General features: G+C 51.0%; 1 protein-coding gene across 2 annotated transcripts in view; it reads left to right on the top strand.

Moving 5' to 3' along the window:
* The window catches only part of LOC135252375 (guanine nucleotide-binding protein G(q) subunit alpha-like), a 54,647-nt gene that overhangs the window by 6,287 nt on the left and 21,490 nt on the right, over positions 1 to 26,870 (top strand). For both annotated transcript variants that reach the window (XM_064330363.1, XM_064330362.1), the window contains exons 2-3: positions 24,123 to 24,307; positions 25,409 to 25,563. In XM_064330363.1, the coding sequence (XP_064186433.1) occupies positions 24,123 to 24,307; positions 25,409 to 25,563 (340 nt within the window). The remainder of the gene's footprint in view (positions 1 to 24,122; positions 24,308 to 25,408; positions 25,564 to 26,870) is intronic.

The following is a 26,870-nucleotide window of genomic DNA, read 5'->3' as shown; positions in this document are numbered from 1 at the left end:
AGGGCATGGCGGAGTTAGCGGAGCTGCTAGCCGGTAGTCATCCCGCCAAGCTCCGATGTTCTAACGGAGCGGCCCCTTGACTGGCGGGGTTTAAGGCGTCGTGTCGCGCGGGTGGACTGTAACCGACGTTTCCTATTTGAACGGGGGCGATACTGGCCGAATTCGTTCGCCGGTGGGCATACTGTTACCGGCACGTTATATATATTTTTTTTTTAAACGCATGACGGCGACCGACGTTCCCATTTTAACGGCGATAATACTGGCCGATTTCGGTCGCCGGTGGGCATACTGTTACTGGCACGTGATGTTTTTATTTATTTATTTATTTATTTATTTTTTAAACCGCAGTCCTCCCAGCCTATGCACCTGCACCGTCCATCTCCTGTTTATATACGTCCGCATGCGTTCGTGTAGGTTTGTCTAAATATTTACTATTTATGTATTTAGACGGTCACATGTAGCGAGTACATATAGCGTGCGTATAGCGCAAGTGGCCTTCTGCAAACACGGAGCTGATGGACAGCTGGTGCGCTTTCTTCTCAGTTGCTGTTTTACAGAACGGGCTAAAGATCTCGTAGCTGTACGCTGTGTCTTTTCATATTGACTCACTGGATTCGTTTTTAATGTCTTGGCTATATACATTTTTGGGACTTCCACTGTTCCAAATTTTTTTCTTCCACGAACAGTCCCCGTTTTAAATATGATAGGGTGAACTGTAAGGCGCATGCATTGGGCGAGAGGCAGGAACACACCTTGTACAGGTTACCAATCTATCGCAGGGCACACACACACACACACACACACACACACCATTCCCTCACACCTACGGGCAATTTAGAGTCTCAGATTAGCCTACCTGTGTGTCTGTGGACTGTGGGAGGGAACCCGCACGGGCGTGGGGAGAACATGCAGACCCCACACAGAAGGGCCCGGGTCGGACCTCCTTGCTGCGAGGCGACGGTGCCGCCCCCCCTGCACCACCGTGCCGCCCCGCGACCCTTATTGCATTGACTAATTATCGCGCCGGTGTGTCGCCCATCCCTACATGGATGCTCGGGCGGCAGTGTAGCATAGTGGGTTCGGAACTAGGCTTGTAACCAAAACATCATGGGTTCGATTCCTGGGTTAGGACACTGCCGTTGTACCCTTGAGCAAGGTACTTAACCTGCACTGCTTCAGTATATATCCAGCTGTATAAATGGATGCAATGTAAATGCTGTGTGTGTTTAAAAAAAATAAATAAATAAATAAAAAACCAAGTTGTGTAAGTCACTCTGGATAAGAGCGTCTGCTAAATGCCGGTAATGTAATGGATGCGATGTGATTCTTCTGGCTCGTGGTTTGATCTGGAGCTGGAGTGAAAGATGGAGGCCAGCTCCTGTGCGTTACGTTGGGCTGTAAAATATAGCTTTAAGCCTGGAGTATAATTGCATAACGTCGGGCCACGCCTTCATTTTATCGCGCAACGCTTGTCGAAAGGGTCGTGCGACGAAGTGTAAATCCAGGCATCAGGATATAACTGGCAAGCGCTCTTATGTAAATGAGAGCACCTGTCTGTTATAATGCCTCAGCAAAGATGAAAGCAGAAATGACTGCGATGAATGGGAATCGCCTACTGTAGCCTGTTGTGTATTTTTCTTGATTCAGTTCATCTTTTATTTATGCGGGGAATCTCGTTGAGAGAATCTTTTTTCGAGGGAGTTCGGGCAAGGAGGCACAAAATGCGATATTTATTTCGAGAAACTCAAATAGAAACACGCGAACCCGACCGTCTGAGTCTCAGTGAAGTTACGGGTCAGGAGTGCGTCGGCTTCTGTTCTTCAGCTGCTGCCGCCGCAACCGGCGATTCTCCGAAAACTCCTCCGTTTAATTTCGGGGTCTCCCTTCTGCCGTTCGCTCGGACGTGGGCCTGCGTTGCCGCTTCCGCATTGGCCTCGCCTTCCAGTCTGAACAGACTGCGTTCGCGTGCAGCCAATCCAACGAAAAAAGCGCGTTGGCCGCGCGACTTCTCCATCCTGTGCCGTCCGAAAAAAAAGGCGTTTGGGCCCGAGGGGGTAGCACAGAACAATCCGTTCTGGAATTGGTGCATGTAGTAATAACATTGGTGTTAAACCTGCAAGGACGAAAAAAATCCACGAATTGTGTCCCTGGCTTGTATGGAGTGTGTGTGTGTGGGGTTCGGTGTTCATTGGAAGCCACAGCAGAGATCTTGATTAAATTCGGAGGGGGGTTTTTCATTAAGGGTAGACACACTCGGGCCCCTTTTGGATTTCTAAGTTTCTCCGGTGTGTGTATTTCAGTTTACTTGAGCATTTTAATTTATTTTATAGCACTTTGACGTACTGTAGATCAACACCCATTAGAAGCAGACCTGGCAAACGGGTCCTTATCTTGGAAGGAAACCGGTGGTTCCTTTTGAATGTGTTTTTATGAAAATGCGGTAGAACTGCATGTAAAGAATATTTCATATTTTATAAAAAAAAAAAATACATATTTTTTTTTCTTCTGTTTTTAAATCTGTTTGAGGCTTGGCACGGGGCCGAATCCTAACTCGAGAACAGCACACGATTCTGCAGCATCGCTGAAAATGCTGGCTCTTATAATGCCCGGGCGAAAACGTCCTGCAGCTCCATTACCTGGTTTTGCAAGTTTTCAGGGAGCGGGACCCAAGTCGATTTGTCACGAAAAGCAACGATTTCTGACAGCTCTTGTGCTGGGAAACCCTAGCGGCTCAACACCCCGCTTTCCCTCTGCAGGACCAGTGCATCAGGGGGGGAAGGTTATAAACTGAGCAGGCGCCATCCTGGCTCATTCTTCCAGGAAGCTGTCGTCGTGGCTGAAGTGAACCGTGTTGGAATTTTAGCTATCCAGGTGACAGGTGACTCGTACGATGCGGGCTGTGCTGTGCGTGAGTGAGGACGGGATCCAGCGCAGTAGTCGCAGTCGGTCTTCACCGTGAGCAGCGGAAGTGACCGTGAGGCGAGGCCGCGCTGTGTACCTCCAACGCTGCGTAGGGCAAAAGTGCATTGTGGGAACTTGTGCTGCGCTAGCACGCATCTGTTGGACTCGGTTGGCCTGCATCCCATAATAAACACACTGATTAAAAATATATCAGCTGCAGGGGGAAATTATCCTGCTTCTCGACTCCCAAATAAATAATGACATATAGGGCAGTTTCCGAAAAATTAAATCCAAGAGTCCTTTTTTTTTTTTTTTTTTTTTCTCCTCCCCCTCTTCCCCCTCCTCTGTTCCATGACCTATTTTGGAGATGAGAAAAATCTTGAGACCCCGCCCCCCTCCATTTTAATCAGTGTTATTCTTCAAGATATTTTGCTAGCAAGCGGTTTTAATTTGTGGACGAAGAATGTGCAGGTTACGCTATGATGGCGTTCATTTAAAAAAGTATAAATAGAACAGGCATGTATCAGGGAGAAATTTGCTGTGTGCAAATATGCATGTTACTCATTTACGCTCTTTTTTTGTGTCTGTGGGTTCATTATTCTCATTATGTTTCATGATCGAATTCCCTTGTGATTTGGTCAGTCCTTTATCGAAACGTGAATGAATAAGTTAAAAAAAAATTTTTTAATGCATTGATTGTTGTGAGACCGTTTTCAACAGTAACCTTTTGGAAAGGTGCGTTTGCCACCAGGGCTTCTGACTTCTTCCAGTACAATTTTCCTCTGCCATCTGGACAGGGACAAGCCTGCCCTACCTAGGAATGTCCCACAGGTAGCCATTTTGGCTCAAAGTACAGGCCAGCCCTCTAGATCTGACAACTGACTCTGATAACTGGTCTGATATGGACTGGTCTGTTAAATGAATGAAATGCTCCATGTATTTGACATGGAACAGGGACGCCCAAAACTATGAACGCAGTGGCCTTTTTGTTTGGCCTGTGAAAGGAGCTTCGATGTCTTAAAATTTTACGGGAAATAAGATCACAAACTAACACCTATGTGACTAAATGTGATGATATTTCAAATAAGCGATAAGTACATAAATCGACAGTGTATTTGTGTTTCAGGCCCATTTCAGTACACAATAATACACCATTTTAATACACAATACACAATAATACACCATTTTAATACACAATACACAGTATTTTCTGACAGCCTGTCCACGTGAACGCCAGCAGCCATGTGGTTGTGCTGCACTGGCGTAAGCATCGAAGCGTACATAATGCTACGGAATTGTGTGCTTATTCTCGCCAGAGAAATGGAATATTTTTGGCTTGCCGGGAGACTGAGGCTTTGGTTGGTGGCCCATTTAGCACAAAGCGTGGAGCGTGCCTGAGGTGGGGCTAACGCTAACGGGCTTCGCTCCTGCTCCAGTCGTTGCTGTGCCGTCTAACGCTAATGCTAACGGGCTTCGCTCCTGCTCCAGTCGGTGCTGTGCCGTCTAGCCCTCGTGTCCGGTGTAGCATAATGGGTAAGGAGCTGGTCTTGCAACCTAGAGGCCGCAGGTTTGATTTTCGGTTGGGACACTGCTGTTTCACTGCTGTACCCTTGAGCAAGGTACAAGCGCAGTGTTTCCTGCAGTTTAGTACGTGCTTCGGGTGACCGTAACGCAGGTGTCGCCGGTTCTTTCACTGTGCTGTATCCTATGCTTTTGCTGTGCTGTCTCCTGTGCTTTTGCTGTGCTGTCTCCTGTGCTTTTGCTGTGCTGTCGCTTGTGCTGTCTCCTGTGCTTTTGATGTGCTGTTGCCTGTGTTTTCGCTGTGCTGTCGCCTGTGCTGTCTCCGGTTCTGTCACCTGTGCTTTTTCCTGTGCTTTCTCCTGTGCTTTTGTCTGTGCCTTCGACTGTGCTGTCTCCTGTGCTGTCGCTGTACTTTCGCTGTGCTGTCTCCTGTGCTTTTAGCTGTGCTGTCTCCTGTGCTGTCACCTGTGCTGTCGCTGTACTCTCGCTGTGCTGTGTCCTGTGCTGTCCCCTGTGCTGTCGCTGTACTCTCGCTGTGCTGTGTCCTGTGCTTTTAGCTGTGCTGTCCCCTGTGCTGTCGCTGTACTCTCGCTGTGCTGTGTCCTGTGCTTTTAGCTGTGCTGTCCCCTGTGCTGTCGCTGTACTCTCAATGTGCTGTGTCCTGTGCTTTTAGCTGTGCTGTCCCCTGTGCTGTCGCTGTACTCTCAATGTGCTGTGTCCTGTACTTTTAGCTGTGCTGTCCCCTGTGCTGTCGCTGTACTCTCAATGTGCTGTGTCCTGTACTTTTAGCTGTGCTGTCTCCTGTGCTGTGTCCTGTGCTTTTAGCTGCGCTGTCGGGTCTCCAGCTTACTGTGGCTCTGCTCTGTCCGCCCGTGCTGGTGTCGGTGCTGAACGGGCCCGATGGCCGTACAGGTCGGTGTGGTTTCCGGCAGCTGTTTGCTTCCGGGCGAGCCCCCAGTCAGACGCTGGCTCCGCCCGCTCCGCCCAAACGGAGCTGTTTGCTTCCGGGCGAGCCCCCAGTCAGACGCTGGCTCCGCCCGCTCAGCCCAAACGGCCGCCTCGGGACACGGGCCCGTGACTCACGCACGCGAAACGTGTTTTGTGACGGCCGTGCGATATCGGCCCTCTCCGCGCTCGCGTTACTCACCCGCCAGGCAGGGCTGTTTCCTGAAAGGTGTTTTGATGACTGCGCTCTCCGTTTGCAGGAATCGCTTCACGTGTGAATGGTTTTTGTTTTTGAGCTGTGCCACACAAAGGAAACGGGGGCTTTGTTTGGGCGAAAGCTGGCACATTAATGTGAACGTTGTCGTCCGCAGTGAAAGGCAGCACTGCACCGGCGCTATTTTCGATTACCCAGAATTCCTCAGTCCCTGCTGATCGCTGTTCCTCTACTGATGCCTCGGAACACATGATTTAGTTTTTACTGTTGTGTTTTTTTCCCCCCAAAGAAAATGTGCGTCTGAAATTCGAAGCAGGGGACCTTCTTTGTTTTAAATCCGTGCTGGTGAAGGCTGCCCCTTTTGGAGAGCGCAGTTTGGTGGGACACAAGCCGCCTCCCCACCCAGCCCCGTCCCATCCCGCCCCGTCCCGCTCCTGTTTGAGGGCACAGATGGAGCGCTCTTTGGCCCTTTGTGCTTAATGGACTGTGTGCACTTCAGCCAGAACCTGGTTCTGCTTCCTCTGTGGAGCGAGCTGGCATGAGCACAGCACTGTGTACCATAGAGCAGGGCTGCGATGGAGCGGCTCCTTAAAGCACAGCACTGTGTACCATAGAGCAGGGCTGCGGTGGAGCGGCTCCTTAAAGCTGAGCTCTGTGTACCATAGAGCAGGGCTGCGGTGGAGCGGCTCCTTAAAGCTGAGCTCTGCGTACCATAGAGCAGGGCTGCAGTGTGAGCGGCTCCTTAAAGCACAGCACTGTGTACCATAGAGCAGGGCTGCGGTGGAGCGGCTCCTTAAAGCTGAGCTCTGCGTACCATAGAGCAGGGCTGCGGTGGAGCGGCTCCTTAAAGCACAGCACTGTGTACCATAGAGCAGGGCTGCGGTGGAGCGGCTCCTTAAAGCACAGCACTGTGTACCATAGAGCAGGGCTGCGGTGGAGCGGCTCCTTAAAGCTGAGCTCTGCGTACCATAGAGCAGGGCTGTGGTGGAGCGGCTCCTTAAAGCTGAGCTCTGTGTACCATAGAGCAGGGCTGCGGTGGAGCGGCTCCTTAAAGGAGAGCACTGTGTACCATAGAGCAGGGCTGCGGTGGAGCGGCTCCTTACAGCACAGCACTGTGTACCATAGAGCAGGGCTGGCGTGAGCGGCTCCTTAAAGCACAGCACTGTGTACCATAGAGCAGGGCTGCGGTGGAGCGGCTACTTAAAGCACAGCACTGTGTACCATAGAGCAGGGCTGCGGTGGAGCGGCTCCTTAAAGCACAGCACTGTGTACCATAGAGCAGGGCTGCGGTGGAGCGGCTCCTTAAAGCACAGAACTGTGTACCATAGAGCAGGGCTGCGGTGGAGCGGCTCCTTAAAGCACAGCTCTGCGTACCATAGAGCAGGGCTGCGGTGGAGCGGCTCCTTAAAGCACAGCACTGTGTACCATAGAGCAGGGCTGCGGTGGAGCGGCTCCTTAAAGCACAGCACTGTGTACCATAGAGCAGGGCTGCGGTGTGAGCGGCTCCTTAAAGCACAGCACTGTGTACCATAGAGCAGGGCTGCAGTGGAGCGGCTCCTTAAAGCACAGCTCTGCGTACCATAGAGCAGGGCTGCGGTGGAGCGGCTCCTTAAAGCACAGCACTGTGTACCATAGAGCAGGGCTGCGGTGGAGCGGCTCCTTAAAGCACAGCACTGTGTACCATAGAGCAGGGCTGCGGTGGAGCGGCTCCTTAAAGCACAGCACTGTGTACCATAGAGCAGGGCTGCGGTGGAGCGGCTCCTTAAAGCGCAGCACTGTGTACAATAGAGCGGCTCCTTAAAGCACAGCACTGTGTACCATAGAGCAGGGCTGCGGTGGAGCGGCTCCTTAAAGCACAGCTCTGCGTACCATAGAGCAGGGCTGCGGTGGAGCGGCTCCTTAAAGCACAGCACTGTGTACCATAGAGCAGGGCTGCGGTGGAGCGGCTCCTTAAAGCTGAGCACTGTGTACCATAGAGCAGGGCTGCGGTGGAGCGGCTCTTTAAAGCTGAGCTCTGTGTACCATAGAGCAGGGCTGCGGTGGAGCTCTTATCTGTGTGAAATGGTTTACTGCTGCCTGGCTTCTCTCTCTCCCTCTCTCTCTCTCTCTCTGTCTTTCTCTCCGTCATTGTCTGTTTCCTTCCACCCATATCCCGGCCTAATAAATTGATTCCGTGGCGCGTTCTTGTGATGCGGGAATGAAGTCCAGCCAATCGTTACCTTGCGTGTCATCAGGCTTCGCCCTCATCTCAATAGTCCTGATAGACTGAGAGAGAGAGAGAGACGGACGGACAGAGAGACTGAGAGAGACTGACTGACAGAGCGAGAGGCGGACGGTCTGAGCTAGAGATGGACCGGCAGAATGAGAGATAGATGGACAGAGCGAGAGTTGGATGGGTAGGACGAGAGATGTGAGACATGTTAGAATGAGAGACGGACAGACTGAGAGAGACGGATGGTCAGAGCGAGAGACGGACAGACCGCAAGCCGGACAGTGAGAGAGAGAGAGAGAGAGAGTGAGTGTGTATCAAAGTAGAGGTTTGCACTGCGGTTGAGAGAGAGTGGCAGTGGGTCTGTCTCCCTCCCCTGCTGCCTGTTCTCACTCTGCTCAGGATGGACGGATGGAGAGAGGGAGGGAAGGAGGAAAGGGGGGAGAGGGAGGACAGACTTTGCTCCTCCAGCCTCTTATCTTGATGTGAGAATTTTACAGTCTAGAGAGTAGCAGGGGGTGACCTCTCGAACACCCCCGCCCCCCTCCTCCCTCCACCCCCGCCCCCCTCCCCCCTCCCCCCTCCACAACGCCAGCAAATATCACACTGAACAAGCCGGAGAGACTGCTACGACTACGGAGAGACAAAGGGGGAGAACAGGGTCATTTCACATCACGTGATGAGCTTGTAGCATCGGGGGGGTTAGCGTGCCTGATGCTGTGGTTTAGCGGGAATTCCCTGCCTGGTAGCTGGGGGGTGGGGGGGGGTTAGGGGGCATTATCTTTAATCCTGATATGATATCATGAAGTCATAATTCCGTTTCTCGCATTGGGTGTGCAGGCTCACACAGTTTCAGAGGCTGCGCTCTGCAGCAGCATTATGTCGGCGAGTGCGCGTTAGCCTGCTGTCTCTGCCCCGGTGCATTGTGGGAGAGAGCAGCCGCCCCCGCCCGCTCTGGCGTCCTCGAGCTGCGGGCGCGGGAACACGCTGTGCCGAGCGCGGCGGGTGAAGAGCCTGCCGCCTGCTCTCCCGCTCGGCGGTAAAGTGGCTCAGAGTGCGGACGCACAAACCGCCCGGCGCACGTCCGCCGCTCGCGTGCGTGAGGGCCGCCGCACACACAGCCGCCAACGGGGCGAGAACCGCGTACGAGCTGGAGCTCTGCCCGCCTGCCCGCCTGTCCGTCCGTCTGTCTGTCTGTCTGTCTGTCCGCCTGCCTGCCCATCCGTCCGTCTGTCTGCCTGCCTGCCTGTCTGTCTGTCTGCCTGTCTCTGTCTGCCTGCCTGCCTGTTTGTCTGCCTGCCTGCCGTTGTGTGGTAGCTAGTTTTATCTTCTCTTGCGCCAGTCCCTCTACTTCCTTTTAAAAAAAATATGAGTGTTTCCCATTTAAATGTATGAATCTTGCATTAAGCTGTGGTAATCTTGTTTGTCCACATTGCTTCGTTAATGGGTCTGAGCGGTCGCTGCGTGTAGTGGACTCTCTTTCACAAACTTCTTATTCGCGATTTTCAAGATGGCCGAAGGGTCGACCCACAGTGCCCTTCCCTGTGTCTTCCTGTGCTAAGCGCTTCATCCTCAGTCTGTGCTCTCTGTCTTGTGGAGCCTGTCTTTGGGCTGTCGCTGAGGTTGGGCAGGTCTCCTCCGGGGAAGGAGGGGTGGCGTCAGGGGGGCAGGTGATATTCGGGGCTCGGGGGTGGGGACTGACTGCGGGATTTTGGTGGCTAATGTGGGGTGGCAGCTGTGTGGGGTTGTCAGTGAGCTCTGGTTCTCTGGTGCAACTGAGGGTGGGTACCGCACACATGGTTTGTGGCGTCCGTGCTTTTGCCTGATTCGTAGCGCAGGGCAAGTCGGGGGACTGCAGGTCCTTTGACTGCTGATTTCAGCCTGGGTGCCAGGGCACATAGAACCCTATTAACCTTTCAAGCTGTGAGGTCACAAATGACGTGATTAGAATGTTCTTAACTGAACATTCTAATGATGATGTCACAATCACCACTTGGTAACTGTAACTGAAAGTTACTTAGAACACTGACTTTTTGAGTTTTGAAAAACATTTTTTAAAAATTAAAAAAACCCTGCTCTTCACAGGGTTAAATGGGACTTTGTTTCTCTTTCTTACTCTTCTTCCGCTGACTTTGGGTAAACACACAGTGCAGTCGCCGGGCAGCACACAGTGACGGTGCCCTGAGGAAAACGCGGATTCTGAACGCCGCTGTAGGGCAGCGCACAGAAGTCCGCTCCTTATCAGACCCTCAGAGGAAAACACGCTGTTTACTCAGGGAGTCAGCGAGTGTGATGAAGAGGCAGTTTGCTCAGTCGCAAAACATCCGATTGGATCGGCGTTGTGTGTGCTTTACGTTGTGTTATGGAGTACCTCATCTTGTTCTGTGTTGTTGGAAAACTGATGTCGTGGGGAAACAAGTTGGTGTCTTTGGTGGTGGGGTGCTGACTAAAGATCTTGATACCCGTGGGTCAGCGCCCAGCCAGATAAGGTTAGCCCGGTGTGATGTGCATACAGGGGTAGTGCAAGCAGGATCATTGATCTGCACTGTTTTGCCATGATTGTGTCTTTATTTGATGACTCTGTGATTTGCTTTGATCTTTTTGTACATAAGGATAGAAGTGCAATTGTTCACACCTCAACACGGTCTGCGTGTATAAAGCATTTTTTTTTTGAACTTAGTTTTAATTTCAGTTTCAACGACTTATACAGTCATATTCACAATTTTGCCTACTGCTTTTTCTTTTTCCCCAGCTGTATCTATATGGTTTATAGATAATTCAACAAAATAAAATTAAAAGAAGAAAAAAGACTTCACTTCAGCTTGAAGTATTAATTGTAATGGTTAGAACACAACAAAGGTAGTGTATAAGGCATTTATGTGTATGGCCATTTCACCACCCGCATTTTGCCCCATTGCATATTCACATCATTACTGAACACACTGAACAATAGACTGCATTCATTTTCACCTGGCATTCCTCTTTGACTCTTAGCACTGCACACCTAGCAGTTTTAAGGTCCTATCATACTGCTACGGGACGGGGCGCTGCCTGGGCACGGGTGCGTTTGGGGCCGTCACACAGACACCTGTTCCTGCTACGGGACGGGGGCTGTGCCTGGGCACGGGTGCGTTTGGGGCCGTCACACAGACACCTGTTCCTGCTACGGGACAGGGTCTGGCTGTGCCCTGTCCACGGCTCCTCCCCCTTTATGAGAATTGAGTGTACTGCAGTCCCTGACATGAAATACAGTGCCCTCCATAGTGCTTGGGACAAAGACATATTTTTTTTTCTTGATTTGGCTCTGCACTCCACAGTTTATCATTTGTAATCAGACGATTCACACATGGTTTAAAGTGCGGATTCTCAGCTTCTATCGAAGGGTATTTTTATACATTTTGGTTTCAGCCAGTAGAAATTGCAGCACTTTTTATACACAGCCCCCCCCCCCCCCATGCATTTCAGGGCATTGGAGGACACTGCATTATCTGGGGCACTGTGGATTATCCAAATGCTGCAGCACTCTATACAGGCACACGTGCAAAAAATGTTGCAGAACATATGTAAGACACATTGTGGTGTATCTTTAAGAGAATGCACTGCGATTTATATTTTATTTTATAAAATGCGTTATAAGGCTGTTCACACCTGTCCAGTGCCGTTGCAGTGCACCTCGTCCCTCGGCGCTAGTGGTGCTCTCTGTCCTGTCCCAGACTGCCATTGGCCGCCTCTCGAGCCCGGTTCAGACCGAAGCTTCGCGACGCGGGGGCGAAACGCGTTTTTTGGAGCGTTGCGGGGAGTCCCGTCCCGCGGACGTCCTGAGCCCGTGTCCCGTCTCGGGCGGCGCGTTCTAGAACGTTGCGGGGAGGGCCGCCGGCTGCAGCCGCTCGGGCCGCGAGCGCTTTGGTCCTTCCTGCCGCGGTAAAAGCCTGGCGTCAGTCCTCTGCGGGGTCCGGCTGAAGGCCTGCGGGACGCCGCTTTGGGTAAAAGCCTCTGCCAGATGAGTGTAATGTAATGTAATGGGCCCACAGGCCTTCCTGCTCAGCCTCACGCCCTGTGTGTGCAGGACGGCCGCAGGAATCAGCATAGCATTTGAATGCGCCTGCTTCCGTCCGCACACCGTTTTATCTAAATGGTTGACTTTGCGTGTTTGCATAGCAGCCGACCGCAGTGCAAACCTCTACTTTGACTCTCTGTTTCTCTTTCTCTCTCAGTCTCTGTCTCCCTCCCCCCTCTCTCTCTCTGTCTCTCCCCCCCCCCTCTCTCTCTCCCCTCTCCCCATCTCTCTCCGTCTCCCCCTCTCTCTGCCCTCGCTCCCCCTCTCCTCTCTGTCTCTCTCTCTCCCCCCCCCCCCCCTGTTCAGCTGCAGTGGTGGGGCAGGTGCCAGGCTGCAGTGGCGGCTCCAGCGGGCAGCCCCACTGTGCAGCTCCAGCTCCAGCCCCACTGTGCAGCTCCACTGTGCAGCTCCAGCTCCAGCCCCACTGTGCAGCTCCAGCTCCAGCCCCACTGCAGCGGTTCATAAACAACAGTGCATGCAGGGGCTGCTGCCTATAAATAGAGCCAAGGGCACTGCTGCACATTTAACAGTGTGTGAGTGTGTGTGAGTGTGTGTACGCATGCGTGTGTGTGTGTGTGCGTGCGTGCGTGCGTGCGTGCGTGCGTATGTGCGTGTGAGTGAGTGCGTGCGTATGTGCGTGCGTGCGTATGTGTGTGTGTGCTTGCGTGTGAGTGATGTGGTGCGTAGGTGTGGGTGTAAGTGTGGGTGGGAGAGTGCTGCAGAGTGGTTGTGAGTTGCGGTGTGTGTGTGTGTGTGTGTTGTACGCTGTGTGTGTGTGATGTGTGTGCGTGCGATGTGCGTGCGTGTGTAGTGGAGTGTGTTCGTGCGGTGGGGTGCGTGTATATCTGCTGTGGAGAAGCTCGCCTTTTGCGTTTCATCTCGGGTCAGCTTGGGCAGGGGACCCCACAGTTCGGTCTGGGAAATCGACCGGACCCCAGGAAGGCCGCTCTCTGCTCATTCCACACGGGAGCTCGGTCCTCTCTGTCAGGGGGAAGCACTTCCACGCTAACGCTCCCCTCCTGAAATGAAATCGGCACTTTCGGGTTTTTTATTTTTCCTAGCTCTCTCTTTTACGGTTTCGTTCGTAATTTTTGTTTTGCGATCTCTTGCTCCTCCTCAGTTGGCGGGATCCCTGGGCTCTGGGGCCGAACTGCAGAATTAATCGCATGCGTGGTTTTCCTGCCTGAGCCACAGCTCCCCCCCCAGCCTCCTTCACGTACCCCCCCCCCCCTTCTTTAAAGAGGCGTGGCTGTACAGTAGCCACAGCATCCTAGGGTCCTGTAGACTCCGTTGTCATCGTCTTATATTCTTTTTCACCATCCCACTGCCAGATGGTGAAAAAACATTGGAATTCATACTGTGTGTGTATGTGTGTGCGTGTGTGCATGCGTGTGTGTGTGTGTATAAATATTTTGAACTTCAGAAAAACTAACAAGGGGTGTGTTTACTTGTCTGTCCATGTGCTTCTATGTTTTGTGAGTGTGTTTCAGATATAGGCTATGCGTGGTTGTGTATGTGACTTTCTGATGGTGTGTTTCAGCAGGCATGGGGGGGGGGGGGGGGGTTGTGTTTTTGGGAGTCCCTTTAGACACCAGTAAAATTCCTGCACATTGCTGACCATTTTATGTCACCAATATTCAGGAAGACGCTCTGGTTCGTACGTTCCTGTCTGCTCTGCTTCTGGAAGGTTCTCAGCGCTCTGAGGAAGCGTTTCATTTTCCCCGCGTCCAAAGGGTTAAAATAATTTAAACGAGTTTTTTGACCTGGGTCGGAAAAAACATCTCCGTCTCCGTAACAACAACTTGGGAGTGGACGCGGGTAGGCCGGGAGGCTCTTGGCGGTTTTCTGACACATTTCTCTGAAATCGGGCACGAGGACGGTTCGCTCGAAGGGTGCGTTTCGATGCTTTCGTGCTCTTTTGACTTTTTAGAGGAAAGAGAGAGGACCTTGCAGATGATGACCGATGTGATGCACTATTAAGAGGGCAAACGGATTAAAATTCCTCATCCAACTAGTCGTCAGAAAGAGAATGTAGTCAGCAGCACATGACATTTTGTCTGCGTTATTTTGAATAGTGTAAACAACAAATCGTTTGCCCACTCAGCTATGAGATTGAGTTCTTTTTTTTTTTTTTTTTTTGTACACTGAATTGTCTATATGCTAGATCACCCTGTATCTAGCTAGCATTGCTAGGCTACCATCTTGGCTATTTCCTGTTATTTTCTTATTCCTGTCTACTTGCCATTTAACCTGATACTACATTTTAAATACAATTGTAATCAGCTGGAACTTTCGAAGAGGGGAATTAAAAAAAAATTTGTGTGCCAACCGAAGCCGTCCTTCATGACGGAAGCGGGACAGCTACTGCCGGAAGACGAGCTACCGCTCGCGCTGTCCCAAGGGAAACGCTGGACTCCTCGCTAGCCCGTTAGCCTGCTGGCTATCGAGCGCGGCGCACGTCGTCCGAAGTGAGCCTGCGTGCGTCGCCTTGAGGGCCAGCGAGGAGGCGTGTGCTGAGGTTAAACGGCAAGAGGGGAATTTAAGTCCCTTTTTTTTCGGGAAGGCAGTTTTTGAGGTGCTCTTTAATCAATCGGACCTCGACGTGTTAGACGTCCTCTGGTCCGCTCGAATTTTCCCCGGCCAGTAAGGGGGTATTTTAGGTTTCGCAGACTTCATCCGAGGCCTTTTTGCCTGGAGAGAAGAACTGAAGTAGGGGCAGGCTTTGCGGAGAAAGTCAAAATGGCTTACTAATCAGTTGAAAAGTACCGATGGAACGTCCGATATGAATTGTTTTGCTTTTCAGAAGTGTGTTTAGGCGGAGTGTTTGCAATAAGCGTATGATTCAGCCCAAACAAAGGGATTCTGGTGAAGGGGGGGGGGGAGAGAGAGTCGCCGGCCAGTTGCGTAACCCAGGGAGCGGTGGTTTCTGCCCCAGAGGGGGGAGATGGTAATGGGGGGGATAATCTTGTGATGGGATCACGCGAAATAAATCAGGAATGAATAAAAAAAGAGAAAAAGAAAAGAAAAAAATGTTAGTGTTGTGAGCGGAGAGCAGCTGCAGAGCTTCTGAAGTTCTGCGTGGGCAGAGGCAGCGAGGGGTTTTTTTGCGATGGAGACTTCGGTGCGGAACGGAGAGCGGGATGGAGAGATACCTTCGGGGTCCACAGGGGGCACTGGAGAGCGGTGGAGTTACGCGTCGTGTATGCTACACGACCTTTATAATCCCGACAGTATCCTGACAGCGGAGAGCATCTCGCATGTAGCGACTTTGTCTTATAAAAAAACCGCTGGTGTGTCGGTCTTGGGAGCGCTCACGCTACACGCGTACTCTCACAGGGTAGGGTCAGAGGAGGGTCACACACACTGCACGAGCCATGAGCCTAAAGACTTGTGATTTTAAAAAATCGAATCGGTTTCGATATTCTCACAGGAGACGCGGGCCGGCTTTAACCCCGGATCTGGAGAGCTGCGATTCGAGTCTCCGGCTGTCTCGCGTTAAACCACCGTCGGAGGGGATCGCACAAAGACCGGGGATTTTCTTAGGATTTTCTTAAGATCTTGAAAACGGCAAAAAAAAAAAAAAAAAACTACTGAAAATTTCTCAGTTGATTCTTCTACGGCCTGTGTATCCCATTTTTGAGCATTAATTGCAACCCGCCCGGGGGAGACCAGGGAATTCTGGTCTCTGCCATTCCTGAACTGACAGACAGGTGGGTAAGAATCTTAGAAATCGTACGAAAGGCCACCCTTGCCACCCTCGCCTCCATTCGCCCAATGGAAGCAGTCCGGGGATCACGCAGGATTTGGTACTCGCATTTGAGTGGGATTGGGATAATTTGAGGTCAATGTCCTTTGAACGGAAAGGCAAACCCTTTTTCACCCTCCAGCATTCATCCTATATGTAAAAGCAGTCTCCGGAACTGCATAACTATTTTTTCTTTTATTGATGGATTTTTTATTCGAGTAAGCATTAACGGGACAAGTAGTGGTTAGACAGTAAATTTACAGAGCACGGTGGTTTTCGTTTCGCTGGAAAGCGGGACGCGCTTGTGACGGAGTCCGGCTGGAAGTGCTTTTATTTATAGAGCCGTCTGTCACAAACGGCCCCGGTTCGTCCGCTACCTCCGAGGGTCTGTGACTAAAACCCGCAGCCGCAGATCGTCGTCGGCGTAGAGAAGGAGGGGATCGAGCCGTTTATGTAACGAACGTGTGTTTGAGAATGAGTTGACCTGATTTCCTTTCAGTAGGCGAGAAGAAAAAAAAAAATTAATTAATTTGGGAAGAAATCTGTGGCAGAAAAGATTCTGTTTTCGGTTCTGTTTTCCCCGCGTTTCCTCTTACTGCGAGATGGTTGCCTGGTGGTGTGGCTGTCTTGACTTTCCCTTTTTGACTTTCGCTTTTGAAACACTCGCAGTGCAGCACCTGGTCAAGCCCGAGCAGGGAATGTTTGGGGTTTTCCCGGGTCCTCTTCACCGTGCCTCTGTTTGTGTCTTGATGAATAACGCTGTTTATCGGACCGTGGTGGGGAGGAGAGGTGCGCGGTTCGTGTGTGTGTAGCTGCACGTTGCCAAAAAAAAGGTTCGTTTGTCTGCGTCGCTGCCGCTGAAAACCAGCGTTGGGATTCTCAGCCGGAACGAACTGTAAACGGAGGAGAAATGTACGCTTTTTAAAACGATGGCGATGAGCAGAGAGTTCGCCTGTAGGCAGTCGGAATTGCATTCGCTACTCTGCCAAACGCGGAGAAGAGTGGTTGCCATGGAGACTAACACCAGCGCTACCTCGGAGTGTGGCTTTGAGTGGAGCTATGCATTTTTTTCTCTCTCTCTCCCCCCCCCCCCCTGCATTTCCAATATTTCTCTTGTCTTTGCTGGGGGAAGAAAAATAATAAATAAACGTACAGCAATATCACAGCTACATATTTTTGGTCATAATTTGGATGGGTGTCAAGTGTGTGTGTGTGTGTGTGTGCACGCACATGCGTACACGTGTGTGTGTGTGTATTCGTGTGTCTGTGTTTGTGTGTGTGTATCTGAGTGTGTGTGCGCGCATGTGTGTGTATTCGAGTGTGTGTGCGTGTGCACATGTGTCTGTATTTGTGTGTGTGTGCGCGCACGCATGCGTGTGTACCTACAGGCTAATTTAAGGAGATCACAGCGCTGGCCGAGGGCGGGGTTTTTGCCCCTCGTTGAGTTTCGGGGGCTCTGAAGCGCTTCCTTCGGTGCGGGTTGGTGCTCATTGCCGCCCTGGCGCTGGGACGTGCGGCGCAGAGCTGCCTTGTCCTTGGCCTGACCCAGTTTACGCCGCGCAAAAATGGAGGTGCAGTCGCCCAACATGCCTGGATGACTTTATGCAACTGTCAGTGGATCTGCTTGATGCAGATGTCAGTGGATCTGCTTGATGCAGATGTCAGTGGATCTGCTTGATGCAGATGTCAGTGGATCTGCTTGATGCAGATGTCAGTGGATCTGCTTGATGAAGCTGTCAGTGGATCTGCTTGATGCAGATGTCAGTGGATCTGCTTGATGCAGATGTCAGTGGATCTGCTTGATGCAGATGTCAGTGGATCTGCTTGATGCAGATGTCAGTGGATCTGCTTGATAAAGCTGTCAGTGGATCTGCTTGATGCAGCTGTCAGTGGATCTGCTTGATGCAGCTGTCAGTGGATCTGCTTGATGCAGCCGTCAGTGGATCTGCTTGATGCAGCCGTCAGTGGATCTGCTTGATGCAGATGTCAGTGGATCTGCTTGATGCAGCTGTCAGTGGATCTGCTTGATGCAGCCGTCAGTGGATCTGCTTGATGCAGATGTCAGTGGATCTGCTTGATGCAGATGTCAGTGGATCTGCTTGATGCAGATGTCAGTGGATCTGCTTGATACAGCTGTCAGTGGATCTGCTTGATGCAGCTGTCAGTGGATCTGCTTGATGCAGATGTCAGTGGATCTGCTTGATGCAGCCGCAGTGGATCTGCTTGATGCAGCCGTCAGTGGATCTGCTTGATGCAGATGTCAGTGGATCTGCTTGATGCAGCTGTCAGTGGATCTGCTTGATGCAGCGTCAGTGGATCTGCTTGATGCAGCGTCAGTGGATCTGCTTGATGCAGATGTCAGTGGATCTGCTTGATGCAGCTGTCAGTGGATCTGCTTGATGCAGCTGTCAGTGGATCTGCTTGATGCAGATGTCAGTGGATCTGCTTGATGCAGCCGTCAGTGGATCTGCTTGATGCAGCCGTCAGTGGATCTGCTTGATGCAGCCGTCAGTGGATCTGCTTGATGCAGATGTCAGTGGATCTGCTTGATGCAGCTGTCAGTGGATCTACTTGATGCAGCCGTCAGTGGATCTGCTTGATGCAGCCGTCAGTGGATCTGCTTGATGCAGCCGTCAGTGGATCTGCTTGATGCAGATGTCAGTGGATCTGCTTGATGCAGATGTCAGTGGATCTGCTTGATGCAGATGTCAGTGGATCTGCTTGATGCAGCCGTCAGTGGATCTGCTTGATGCAGATGTCAGTGGATCTGCTTGATGCAGCCGTCAGTGGATCTGCTTGATGCAGCTGTCAGTGGATCTATTTGATGCGGCTGTCAGTGGATCTACTTGATGCAGCCATCAGTGGATCTGCTTTATCATTTAACAGGAAATAAATTCACCTGTGTCCACTCCACACTCGGGGGAAATAAATTCACAGTGTGGAAGAATGAGAGAAGTGTAGCACAGTGGGTAAGGAACTGGTCTTGTAACCTAAAGGTCACAGGTTTGATTCCTGGGTAGGACACTGCCGTTGTACCCTTGAGCAAGGTACTTAACCTGCATTGTTTCAGTATGTGTCCAGCTGTATAAATGGATGCAAAGTAAAATGCTATGTCAAATGTTGTAAGTCGCTCTGGATAAGAGCGTCTGCTGAATGCCTGTAATGTAATGAGAGAAGCCTGTATGGTGGGTTTTGGTTAAGGCTGGTTCCCACTTCACAATTACGACGACGTTTTCGGGACATTTTGACGACGGGCCAATGGGACGTCCAAAATGCAAGATCACCAGGGGTAGAGACTGGCAGAGCTACAGGTGGCACCACCGGGGCGCGTGTCTGAAGGCCTGCGATGCCACCGCGGCCTGGCCCCTGATTTCAGCGTTGACTCCCCCGCCCTGAGAGGGCCCTGCTGTTATAAATTAAATGGTTGGCAGCGAGGGGCCTGTATGAGAAGCTCCATTTAGATTTTGCCCTTTTAAAACCAGTTAAGAGTCCCCCCTGAGTTTAATTGATTAATTAGCTGTTTTAAATTGGGTCTACTTAACGAGAGGTTAATTTATGCATTGAAATGGCTCGTTCGTCTCTTGATTTCTCTTCAGAGTTATGAGGTCAGACGCTATGTTGGCCAAACATGTAGGAAAAGAAAATGATATGAAGAAAAATACATGTCAGATAGAAAAATCAAAAATAAAATAACGTTTTTGGATTGAATGTGATATCTTTAAAAAAAGCTTCAGGACTCTTGTGTGCAATGTGGCTGCATGCGTTAGCTCATCAATCAAATCCTATTTGGGGTTTAATGGCGCATTTTACAAAAGGATTTGTCACAATGTGCTTTACAGTTTAGCCTAGCCTAAACCCCCGCAGGGCAAGCCAGAGGCAACCGAGACTACAAAGCACTTCCTGGAGGACATGGAGGAAGAAATCTGGGAAGACTCAGGGGTGGGGGGGAGGGCGACAAGACAGCATGGCTGGTTCTGGCCTTAGGAGTAGTAGGGAAAGCAGTCACTATCGGGCACATGCCTGGGGAGGGGGGTGTGCACTGATAAATACAGGTGTCACAGTGGAACCTTAAGGTAATCGGTTAGTGATTTAGAGATGGTAAAGTTAGAGAGAAACCGTTTACGCCACAAATCAAAATTTTATACTCAGCCACCCCACCCCTCCACCCCCCCCGCTGCCTGAAGCAGAGCAGGATGGTCTTATTCTGTCATTTCCGCCCTGCTTGAAAATGACGCTTCTACCTGTAATCTTTTTTTTTTTTTAAGTAGAGGGGACAATCTGGTCTCCTTTTTTGGATTTTTTTTTTTTGTTTGCTTTGTTCAGGCAGGGAGAGATCAGAGGATAACAAACAGGCAGGGAAGGGATCGCGGTTCAGGATGCGTCATGTTGGTCGATTTAAGCCCCGCCCACATGGTAGATCTTAGGCCCTGTCCACACGTATACAGATTTTTCTGAAAACGTAGTTTTTTCCCCCTCCGTTAAAAAATAAAAAAATCCTATCCACACGACCGGCGTTTTAAACAATATTTCCGTCCACAGGAGAACCCTAAAACGATTGCCGCATGCGCAATACACCAATTGCCATGGTAACTGATGCGCGAGTTGACGTCATGACGTCGGCGTTTTCGTGAAAGCTCCGTTTTTCCTGTCCACACGAAGACCGAGTTTTTAAAAATCTCCACCTTGGAAGGCGTTTTCGAAAAGCTTCGTTGTCAGTGACCTAAAACGCCGTTTCCGTGTGGACGGGAGGCCAAAGCGGAGGGAAAAAACGACGTTTTCAGAAAAATCTGTATACGTGTGGACAGGGCCTTATATACTGCATGAGTCTGCCACTCTGTGGACTGCGCCACGCCCCACCACTTACAATCTTTTTAGCGGGAGTCTGTATGTTGCGGTTAATGTATGTTGTGTTGTACTACACCACAAAAATCACTGAAAAAAACCACTACAAAAATCACTGAACAAACCACTACAAAAATCACTGAACAAACCACTACAAAAATCACTGAAAAAACCACTACAAAAATCACTGAAAAAACCACTACAAAAATCACTGAAAAAACCACTACAAAAATCACTGAAAAAAACACTACAAAAATCTGAAAAAAACCACTACAAAAATCACTGAACAAACCACTACAAAAATCCCTTCAAAACCTACTGCAAAAACCATCTGCAACTGTCATTGGAAAAAAATCACTGCCAAAGAAAAAAAAAGAAAAGCCATTGTAAACCCATTAGTACCGAAGCCAGCCGCGTGCTGTGGCGGTAAGCAAGCTGGGCTCGTTTCGGACGCGGATCGAAGCCGCGCGCGTGACGCTAACAACGCTAACGACGCTAATGGCGCTCACGTGCGCGCTCAGCCAGCACAGGAAGTGAGATGCGCGGCGCTGGTGCTCGGTGTCCACGGCGATCTGAGCCTGCGCCAGGAGCCTGATGACTCAGCCTGGGGGGTGGGAGTGGGGGGCTGAGAGAGCGAGGGGGGGATGTGAGAGAGTGAAAAAGATGGTGATGGGGGGAGAGAGGAAGGGGGTCGGGAAGAGTGAGCGTTAAGGAAGGATGCGGGAAAGAGGGTTAGTGAGAAAGATGAGGGAGGGAGGGAGGGAGTGGGTGGGGAATGGGGTGATGTAAAGGGAGGAATAAGAAGGATGGAGAGGGGGGGTCGGGAAGAGTGTGAGTTGGGGGGAGGGGTGAGGAAGGGGACTGAGAGAAAGAAGGATGTGAGAGAGGCTGTAGGAGGAGAGGAATAGGGTGATGTTATGGAGGATTGAGATATGGGGGATGCAAACTGAGGTGGAAGGATGAAGAGGGGTCTGAGAGAGTGCGATGAAGAGGAGGCATGGGTGACGGTGTAAGACAGAGTCTGACCATCTTATGAGTTTCCCATTAATGCCTGATATTCATAGTATGACACCATGACCACCGTCGGCAGAACTTGATGTAGAATGATCTCCTGAATGCGCAAACCTGGATTTGAGAACTACAAACACGTTACTGCGTTTACACTGGTCCTTGTAGTCCTGAAACCAAACTGTCCTTTTATTCACAACTGACCGTTTGAATTTGTAAATCGTCATGGAAACGAAGGTTAATTTGAGGCCCTCCCCCCTTTTTTTTTATCTCACTCTCTGCTATGTGTTGATTGGTTGACCGGTCTGATTCAGCCTCAGCTATCTTAAACGCTATTATAATTAATACTGTAAGAAAATATATTTGTTTTATTTATTTTTTTAAATTTTGTTTTAAAGTTGACCTTAAGCGCTCTCCATACGTGGAAACTCCAGCAGAACTGAGCTGCTCATGGTAGCTACGCTGGTGAACGGGGAGAGCGGAGACATTAGCCGAGTCTGAGCACTTCCATGCGCTCGGAAAGACGTTCCGTCTTCCCCCTCCAGAATTCAGCCTGCCAACGAGTTATGCTGCATGTTATGCTGCTGCATTATTCTGCATGTTATACTGATGCATTATGCTGCGTGTTATGCTGATGCATTGTGCTGCGTGTTATGCTGATGCATTATGCTGCGTGTTATGCTGATGCATTATGCTGCGTGTTATGCTGATGCATTATGCTGCGTGTTATGCTGATGCATTATGCTGCGTGTTATGCTGATGCATTATGATGCGTGTTATGCTGATGCATTATGCTGCATGTTATGCTGATGCATTGTGCTGCATGTTATGCTGATGCATTGTGCTGCATGTTATGCTGATGCATTATATTGCATGTTATGCTGATGCATTATGCTGCATGTTATGCTGATGCATTATGCTGCGTGTTATGCTGCTGCATTATGCTGCATCCTAAGAAAATTATAGCTGTAACAAACATGAGTATCAGGGTAGCAAGTCTGCTTCTCTCAGATGAGGTGCACCGAGGTGTGGGTGTGGGTGGTGTGTGTGTGTGTGTGGGGAGTGTATGATTGTGTGTGTGTGTGTGTGTGGGTGGTGGGAGTGTGGGGGTGTGTAATGGGAGTGTGTGTGTGGGTGGTGTGGTGGGGTTGTGGGTGTGTGTGTGGGGAGTGTGTGTGGTTGTGGGTGGTGTGGGAGTGTGTGGGTGATGTAGTGGGAGTGTGATGGGGTGTGTGTGTGTGTGAGTGGGTGGGTGGTGTGGGAGTGTGTGATGGGGTGTGTGTGTGTGTGGGTGGTGTGTATGTGTGTGATGGCGTGTATGTGTGTGTGTTTGTGTGTGGGTGATGTGGTGGGAGTGTGTGATGGGGTGTGTGTGTGTGTGTGTGTGTGTGGGTGGGTGGTGTGGGAGTGTGTGATGGGGTGTATGTGTATGTGTATGTGTGTGTGTCGGGGCCCCTGGTTGACGGTCTGAGGCTGCTTTCAGGAGCTGGTCTTTGCTGATGTGCGACTGCAGGAGATGTGGAACAGAGGCTGGAGAGTTATTCTGGGTACGGTCGCGTTGCTGGAAAGACCAGGCGCTGTCAGATCGGGGGAAATGGATTTATAGGCTGCAAATTCTAAAGCTGAATTATTAAAGGTATTATTGGCCTTCGGTGCGAAGTACACTTTTGAGGATGAAACGTGCGTACTCGTCCCGCTACGGAGACGCGAACGCTAGCGCTAACACAGAACGGCGCGTTTGATTTAATTGCCGAGCGCCACCCTTGAGAGAGAGGGGGGGGGGGGAGGGGGGGATTTGGGGGGCGGGGGCTGCCTGATTTAACCTCCTGTCGCTGCAGAGGGCCCTGTCCCACTCTCCAATCCGTGCCTCTCGTGGGCGGGGCTTAAGCGATGATGTCACGGGGGCGCTCGAGGACAGGGTGGGAGGCTGAGGGGGAGGGCCCTCTCTCTCTCTCTCTCTCGGCGCCATTTTTAACCGCGTCGCTCAAGCGGAGGAAGGGTCACGTGTTCGTCCGGTGCGACTGTGGGGGCCGGCAGGTACCGTTTAATATTTCAGCGATTATTCGAACGTGGCGGCAGTATTTCAATAACGCGACGAAACGCGTTTTTCCCCACAGCCTGGGTCTGTGACTCCGCACCTCCTTCCGTATCAGAGCGTCCCGTCACTTTTGTTCTGGCCCATTAATAAAGCCTCTCATTCAATGTCGAAATCAAAGTCAAGTCTGAAGACCTTGATTAGTCTAATCTGGTCTTTTTTTTTTTTTTTTTTTTTTTTTTGCTGTGTGCTGATTTGGAATAAAAGTCCGCACCCCCCCCCCCATTGACCCTTCGTGGGGAAGTTTGAACTCCGATGTTTTACGCAGTTACGTCTTCACACTGGTGAAATGACTGTAGCTCACCTTAACAGACACAGTAAGATGGACTCTTTTCCTGTGTGGTGTACAGAAGGCTGTAAGGGGACTTGTTCTCTGCACAGTTAGCATGTTGTGTGTGTGAATGGCGTAGTGTGTTCTCTCCTCAGGGTGTGTACAGTTGCCTGGGAACGGTGACCCCAGGCCCTGGTTTGGCCTGTACCCCCCTCCCCAGCGTCCGTGTGTTGGGGGGGCGGGGGGGGCTGAGCCGTTGTGTTGCGCCTTGCGCCTCTTCTGACCCCCTCCTTGTTTCCGGCGTCTTCTCTCAGGCACGGGCGAGAGCGGCAAGAGCACCTTCATCAAGCAGATGCGCATCATCCACGGCACGGGCTACACGGACGAGGACAAGCGCGGCTTCACCAAGCTGGTGTACCAGAACATCTTCACCTCCATGCAGTCCATGATCCGCGCCACCGAGAACCTCAAGATCGGCTACAAGTACGAGGAGAACAAGGTGAGCGGCCCCGTCGCGCTTCTTCTGGGGGGGGGGGGTGGGGTGGGGGTCGGGGTCGGGGTCGGGGGCCCTGGCTTCTCGCCCTGGGCCCCTGCCGGCTTCTACCGTTTCCTTGGACGCGCAGGGCAGGGCATGTGGACCCCTTAGACTTTGGGGGGGGGGGGCCTTGCTACTGGGCTGGTGTGTGTCTTGTTGCTGTGGGGCTGGTGTGTGGCTGAGTTTCCTCTGGCTCAGTTAACTGATTGGCTGAACACTCCAAAAGCTGTTCAGTCAAAGTTAGCTGATTGGCTGAACACGCCAAAAGCTGTTCAGTCAAAGTTAGCTGATTGGCTGGACACATCAAAAGCTGTTTATATGAGGGCACAAGGCTTCAGCTGTCATTCATCAGCTTGCCAAAGTTTCGCTGAAATGTCCTGTTGCGTAAATTGTCATTAATCGCATGATTAAGGGCGGAAGCCGGCGTGAATTCCAGACGTCAGTGTAGCCCTCCCTTCTCTCCCCCGCCTCTGTTTTAGCCAATCAGAACTGGCGTTACTGAAATGCGCCAATGACCGGGCAGACACTGTAGCCCTCCTCTCTCTGGGTTTCAGATCTTTCCAGTAAGCATTAGTGAAACGGTTTACCACACACTGGTGTACTGATACCTTTCTGGCCTTTTCTCTCTGAATGAGTGCTAATGAGCCTAACTTTGATTAAAGAGATGCGCTGTGATCCACTAACTGTACGTAAAACAGGAAGGGCCTTGCTCTGAATGTTGCTGAGTTAATACTTGTTCTGCTGCGATATTCGCGGAACCCTTAGCCGAGCTGAGGGCAGTTGCTGTTCGTAATCGCCACCGCTATGCAAAACGTGTTTGCCGTTCACCACCGAAGCCCCCACCGCATATTTTCATATCGGTGTGGGTGTAAGTGATGGGCTGTTGAGAATATTCAAATGGGGGCTCTGCTGTTAAACGAAACGGGAAAGATACGAAATCCACTTTGCCTGGGTGCTGACAGAGATTACCTTTGTCTAATGGGTACCTTTCACAGCGTGTGAATTGATTGAACTGATCTCTCCGTGTCTCTGCCCCCCCCCGCCTCCCCGATCCTTTTGGTTCAGTCCAACGCTATGCTGGTGAAGGAGGTGGATGTGGAGAAAGTGTCTGCCTTCGACCACCCCTACGTCAACGCAATAAAGATGCTGTGGACCGACCCGGGCATCCAGGAGGCCTACGACAGGCGGCGAGAGTACCAGCTGTCAGACTCCACCAAATAGTAAGCCAATCAGGGTGGGGGTGAGGGGGGAGGGGGGAGGGGAGGGGTCCTGTCCATTCGGTAGAGATATGTTTGTTTTTTGATTATATTAATTCAGTTTTTTTCCTACGTCCATTTGGTGGGGATAGGCCCTCCCCCCACTGTCTACACACAGACCCACATCACAGACCCCAAGTGCCAAACGCTCACCTGGACCCTGAGCCAGGCGTCCTCTTTCACAAACACATTTGTCGTGGACGTTTGCACTTGCTGCGTACGTAAGCGTTTGCGTCCCTGCGTACATGTACATCATCACACTAAGAAAGTTCGGAAGCAGCGGCATTCGCAGGCATGCACACGTACACGAGAGGCAGAGAGGCATAGTCGTTGGGTAGCTGGGTTGGTAACCTATTCGATTCCCAGTTTGGGGTACTGCCGCTGTACCCATGAGCAAGGTGCTGAACCTGAATCGCTTCAGGTAATATGAAGCCTGTATAAATACATTTTATGTGAAAAGAACAGTACAATCTGTTTTTCCACCACTATTACATGCAGAGGATGAGTGTCAGTTAGGAGATGTGCTTGTTCACATGGTGTCCTAGTATCCCACAAGAACCCCAGGTCACAAGGGCCGGTGTGAGCTGAACTTCTGCGATATTTCAGGAGTGTGAATAGCCTGAAATTTCAGGGACTGCTGCTAGGCTGAACACAGGGTCACCGCAGATCGTCCAGTTGCCTTAAACGCTGTTCATTCACCTCCTATGTTAGGGCTACACCTGGTCTCTACTATAGATCAGGACATGAGGTAGCCTCTGGCTGATTTTAGCTTTTTTTTAAAGCACATTTTATATAGAACTGTACTGGCGCTCTGCACTGTTGTTCTAGAAACGCGTGTGGCCTCAGGGGTGGATGGCGGTACAGAATTATTATTATTTTTTTTTTTAAGTTAATCATTTTCTTCAGCTCTACCTTGACCAGCTAACGTATGAGCGCATGCTAGCTAGCGTACCTGTGAGGCCGAGCCGCCTGGTCTCCGCCCCTACAGCTGGGACCTGTGATGTCACGGGTGATGTCACAGAAGGAAAGTGAAACAAGTTTGTGAGGAATCCGTTGTGGGGGGGGGGATTGGTTTCCCTTGGCGACCGTCCCCCGATGGACAGAGACGGACGGGGGGCGAGCCGCCTGGCGCCTCTGGAGGGGAGGGTGTGTGTACAGTCTCAGAGATCAGGCTCTGCGTTGGCACCGAATGTCGTTAAGCGGTTATTGTGAAGGCCGCTGTGTTCAGGTTCAGGAGAGAGAGAGAGACGGAGGCTGTTCCTCTCCCCTCC

This window comes from Anguilla rostrata, chromosome 4 (assembly GCF_018555375.3).
Source record: "Anguilla rostrata isolate EN2019 chromosome 4, ASM1855537v3, whole genome shotgun sequence".
Taxonomy (NCBI): domain Eukaryota; kingdom Metazoa; phylum Chordata; class Actinopteri; order Anguilliformes; family Anguillidae; genus Anguilla; species Anguilla rostrata.
The sequence above is the reverse complement of the archived record's forward strand: the minus strand, read 5'-3'. Positions and strand labels throughout refer to the sequence as shown.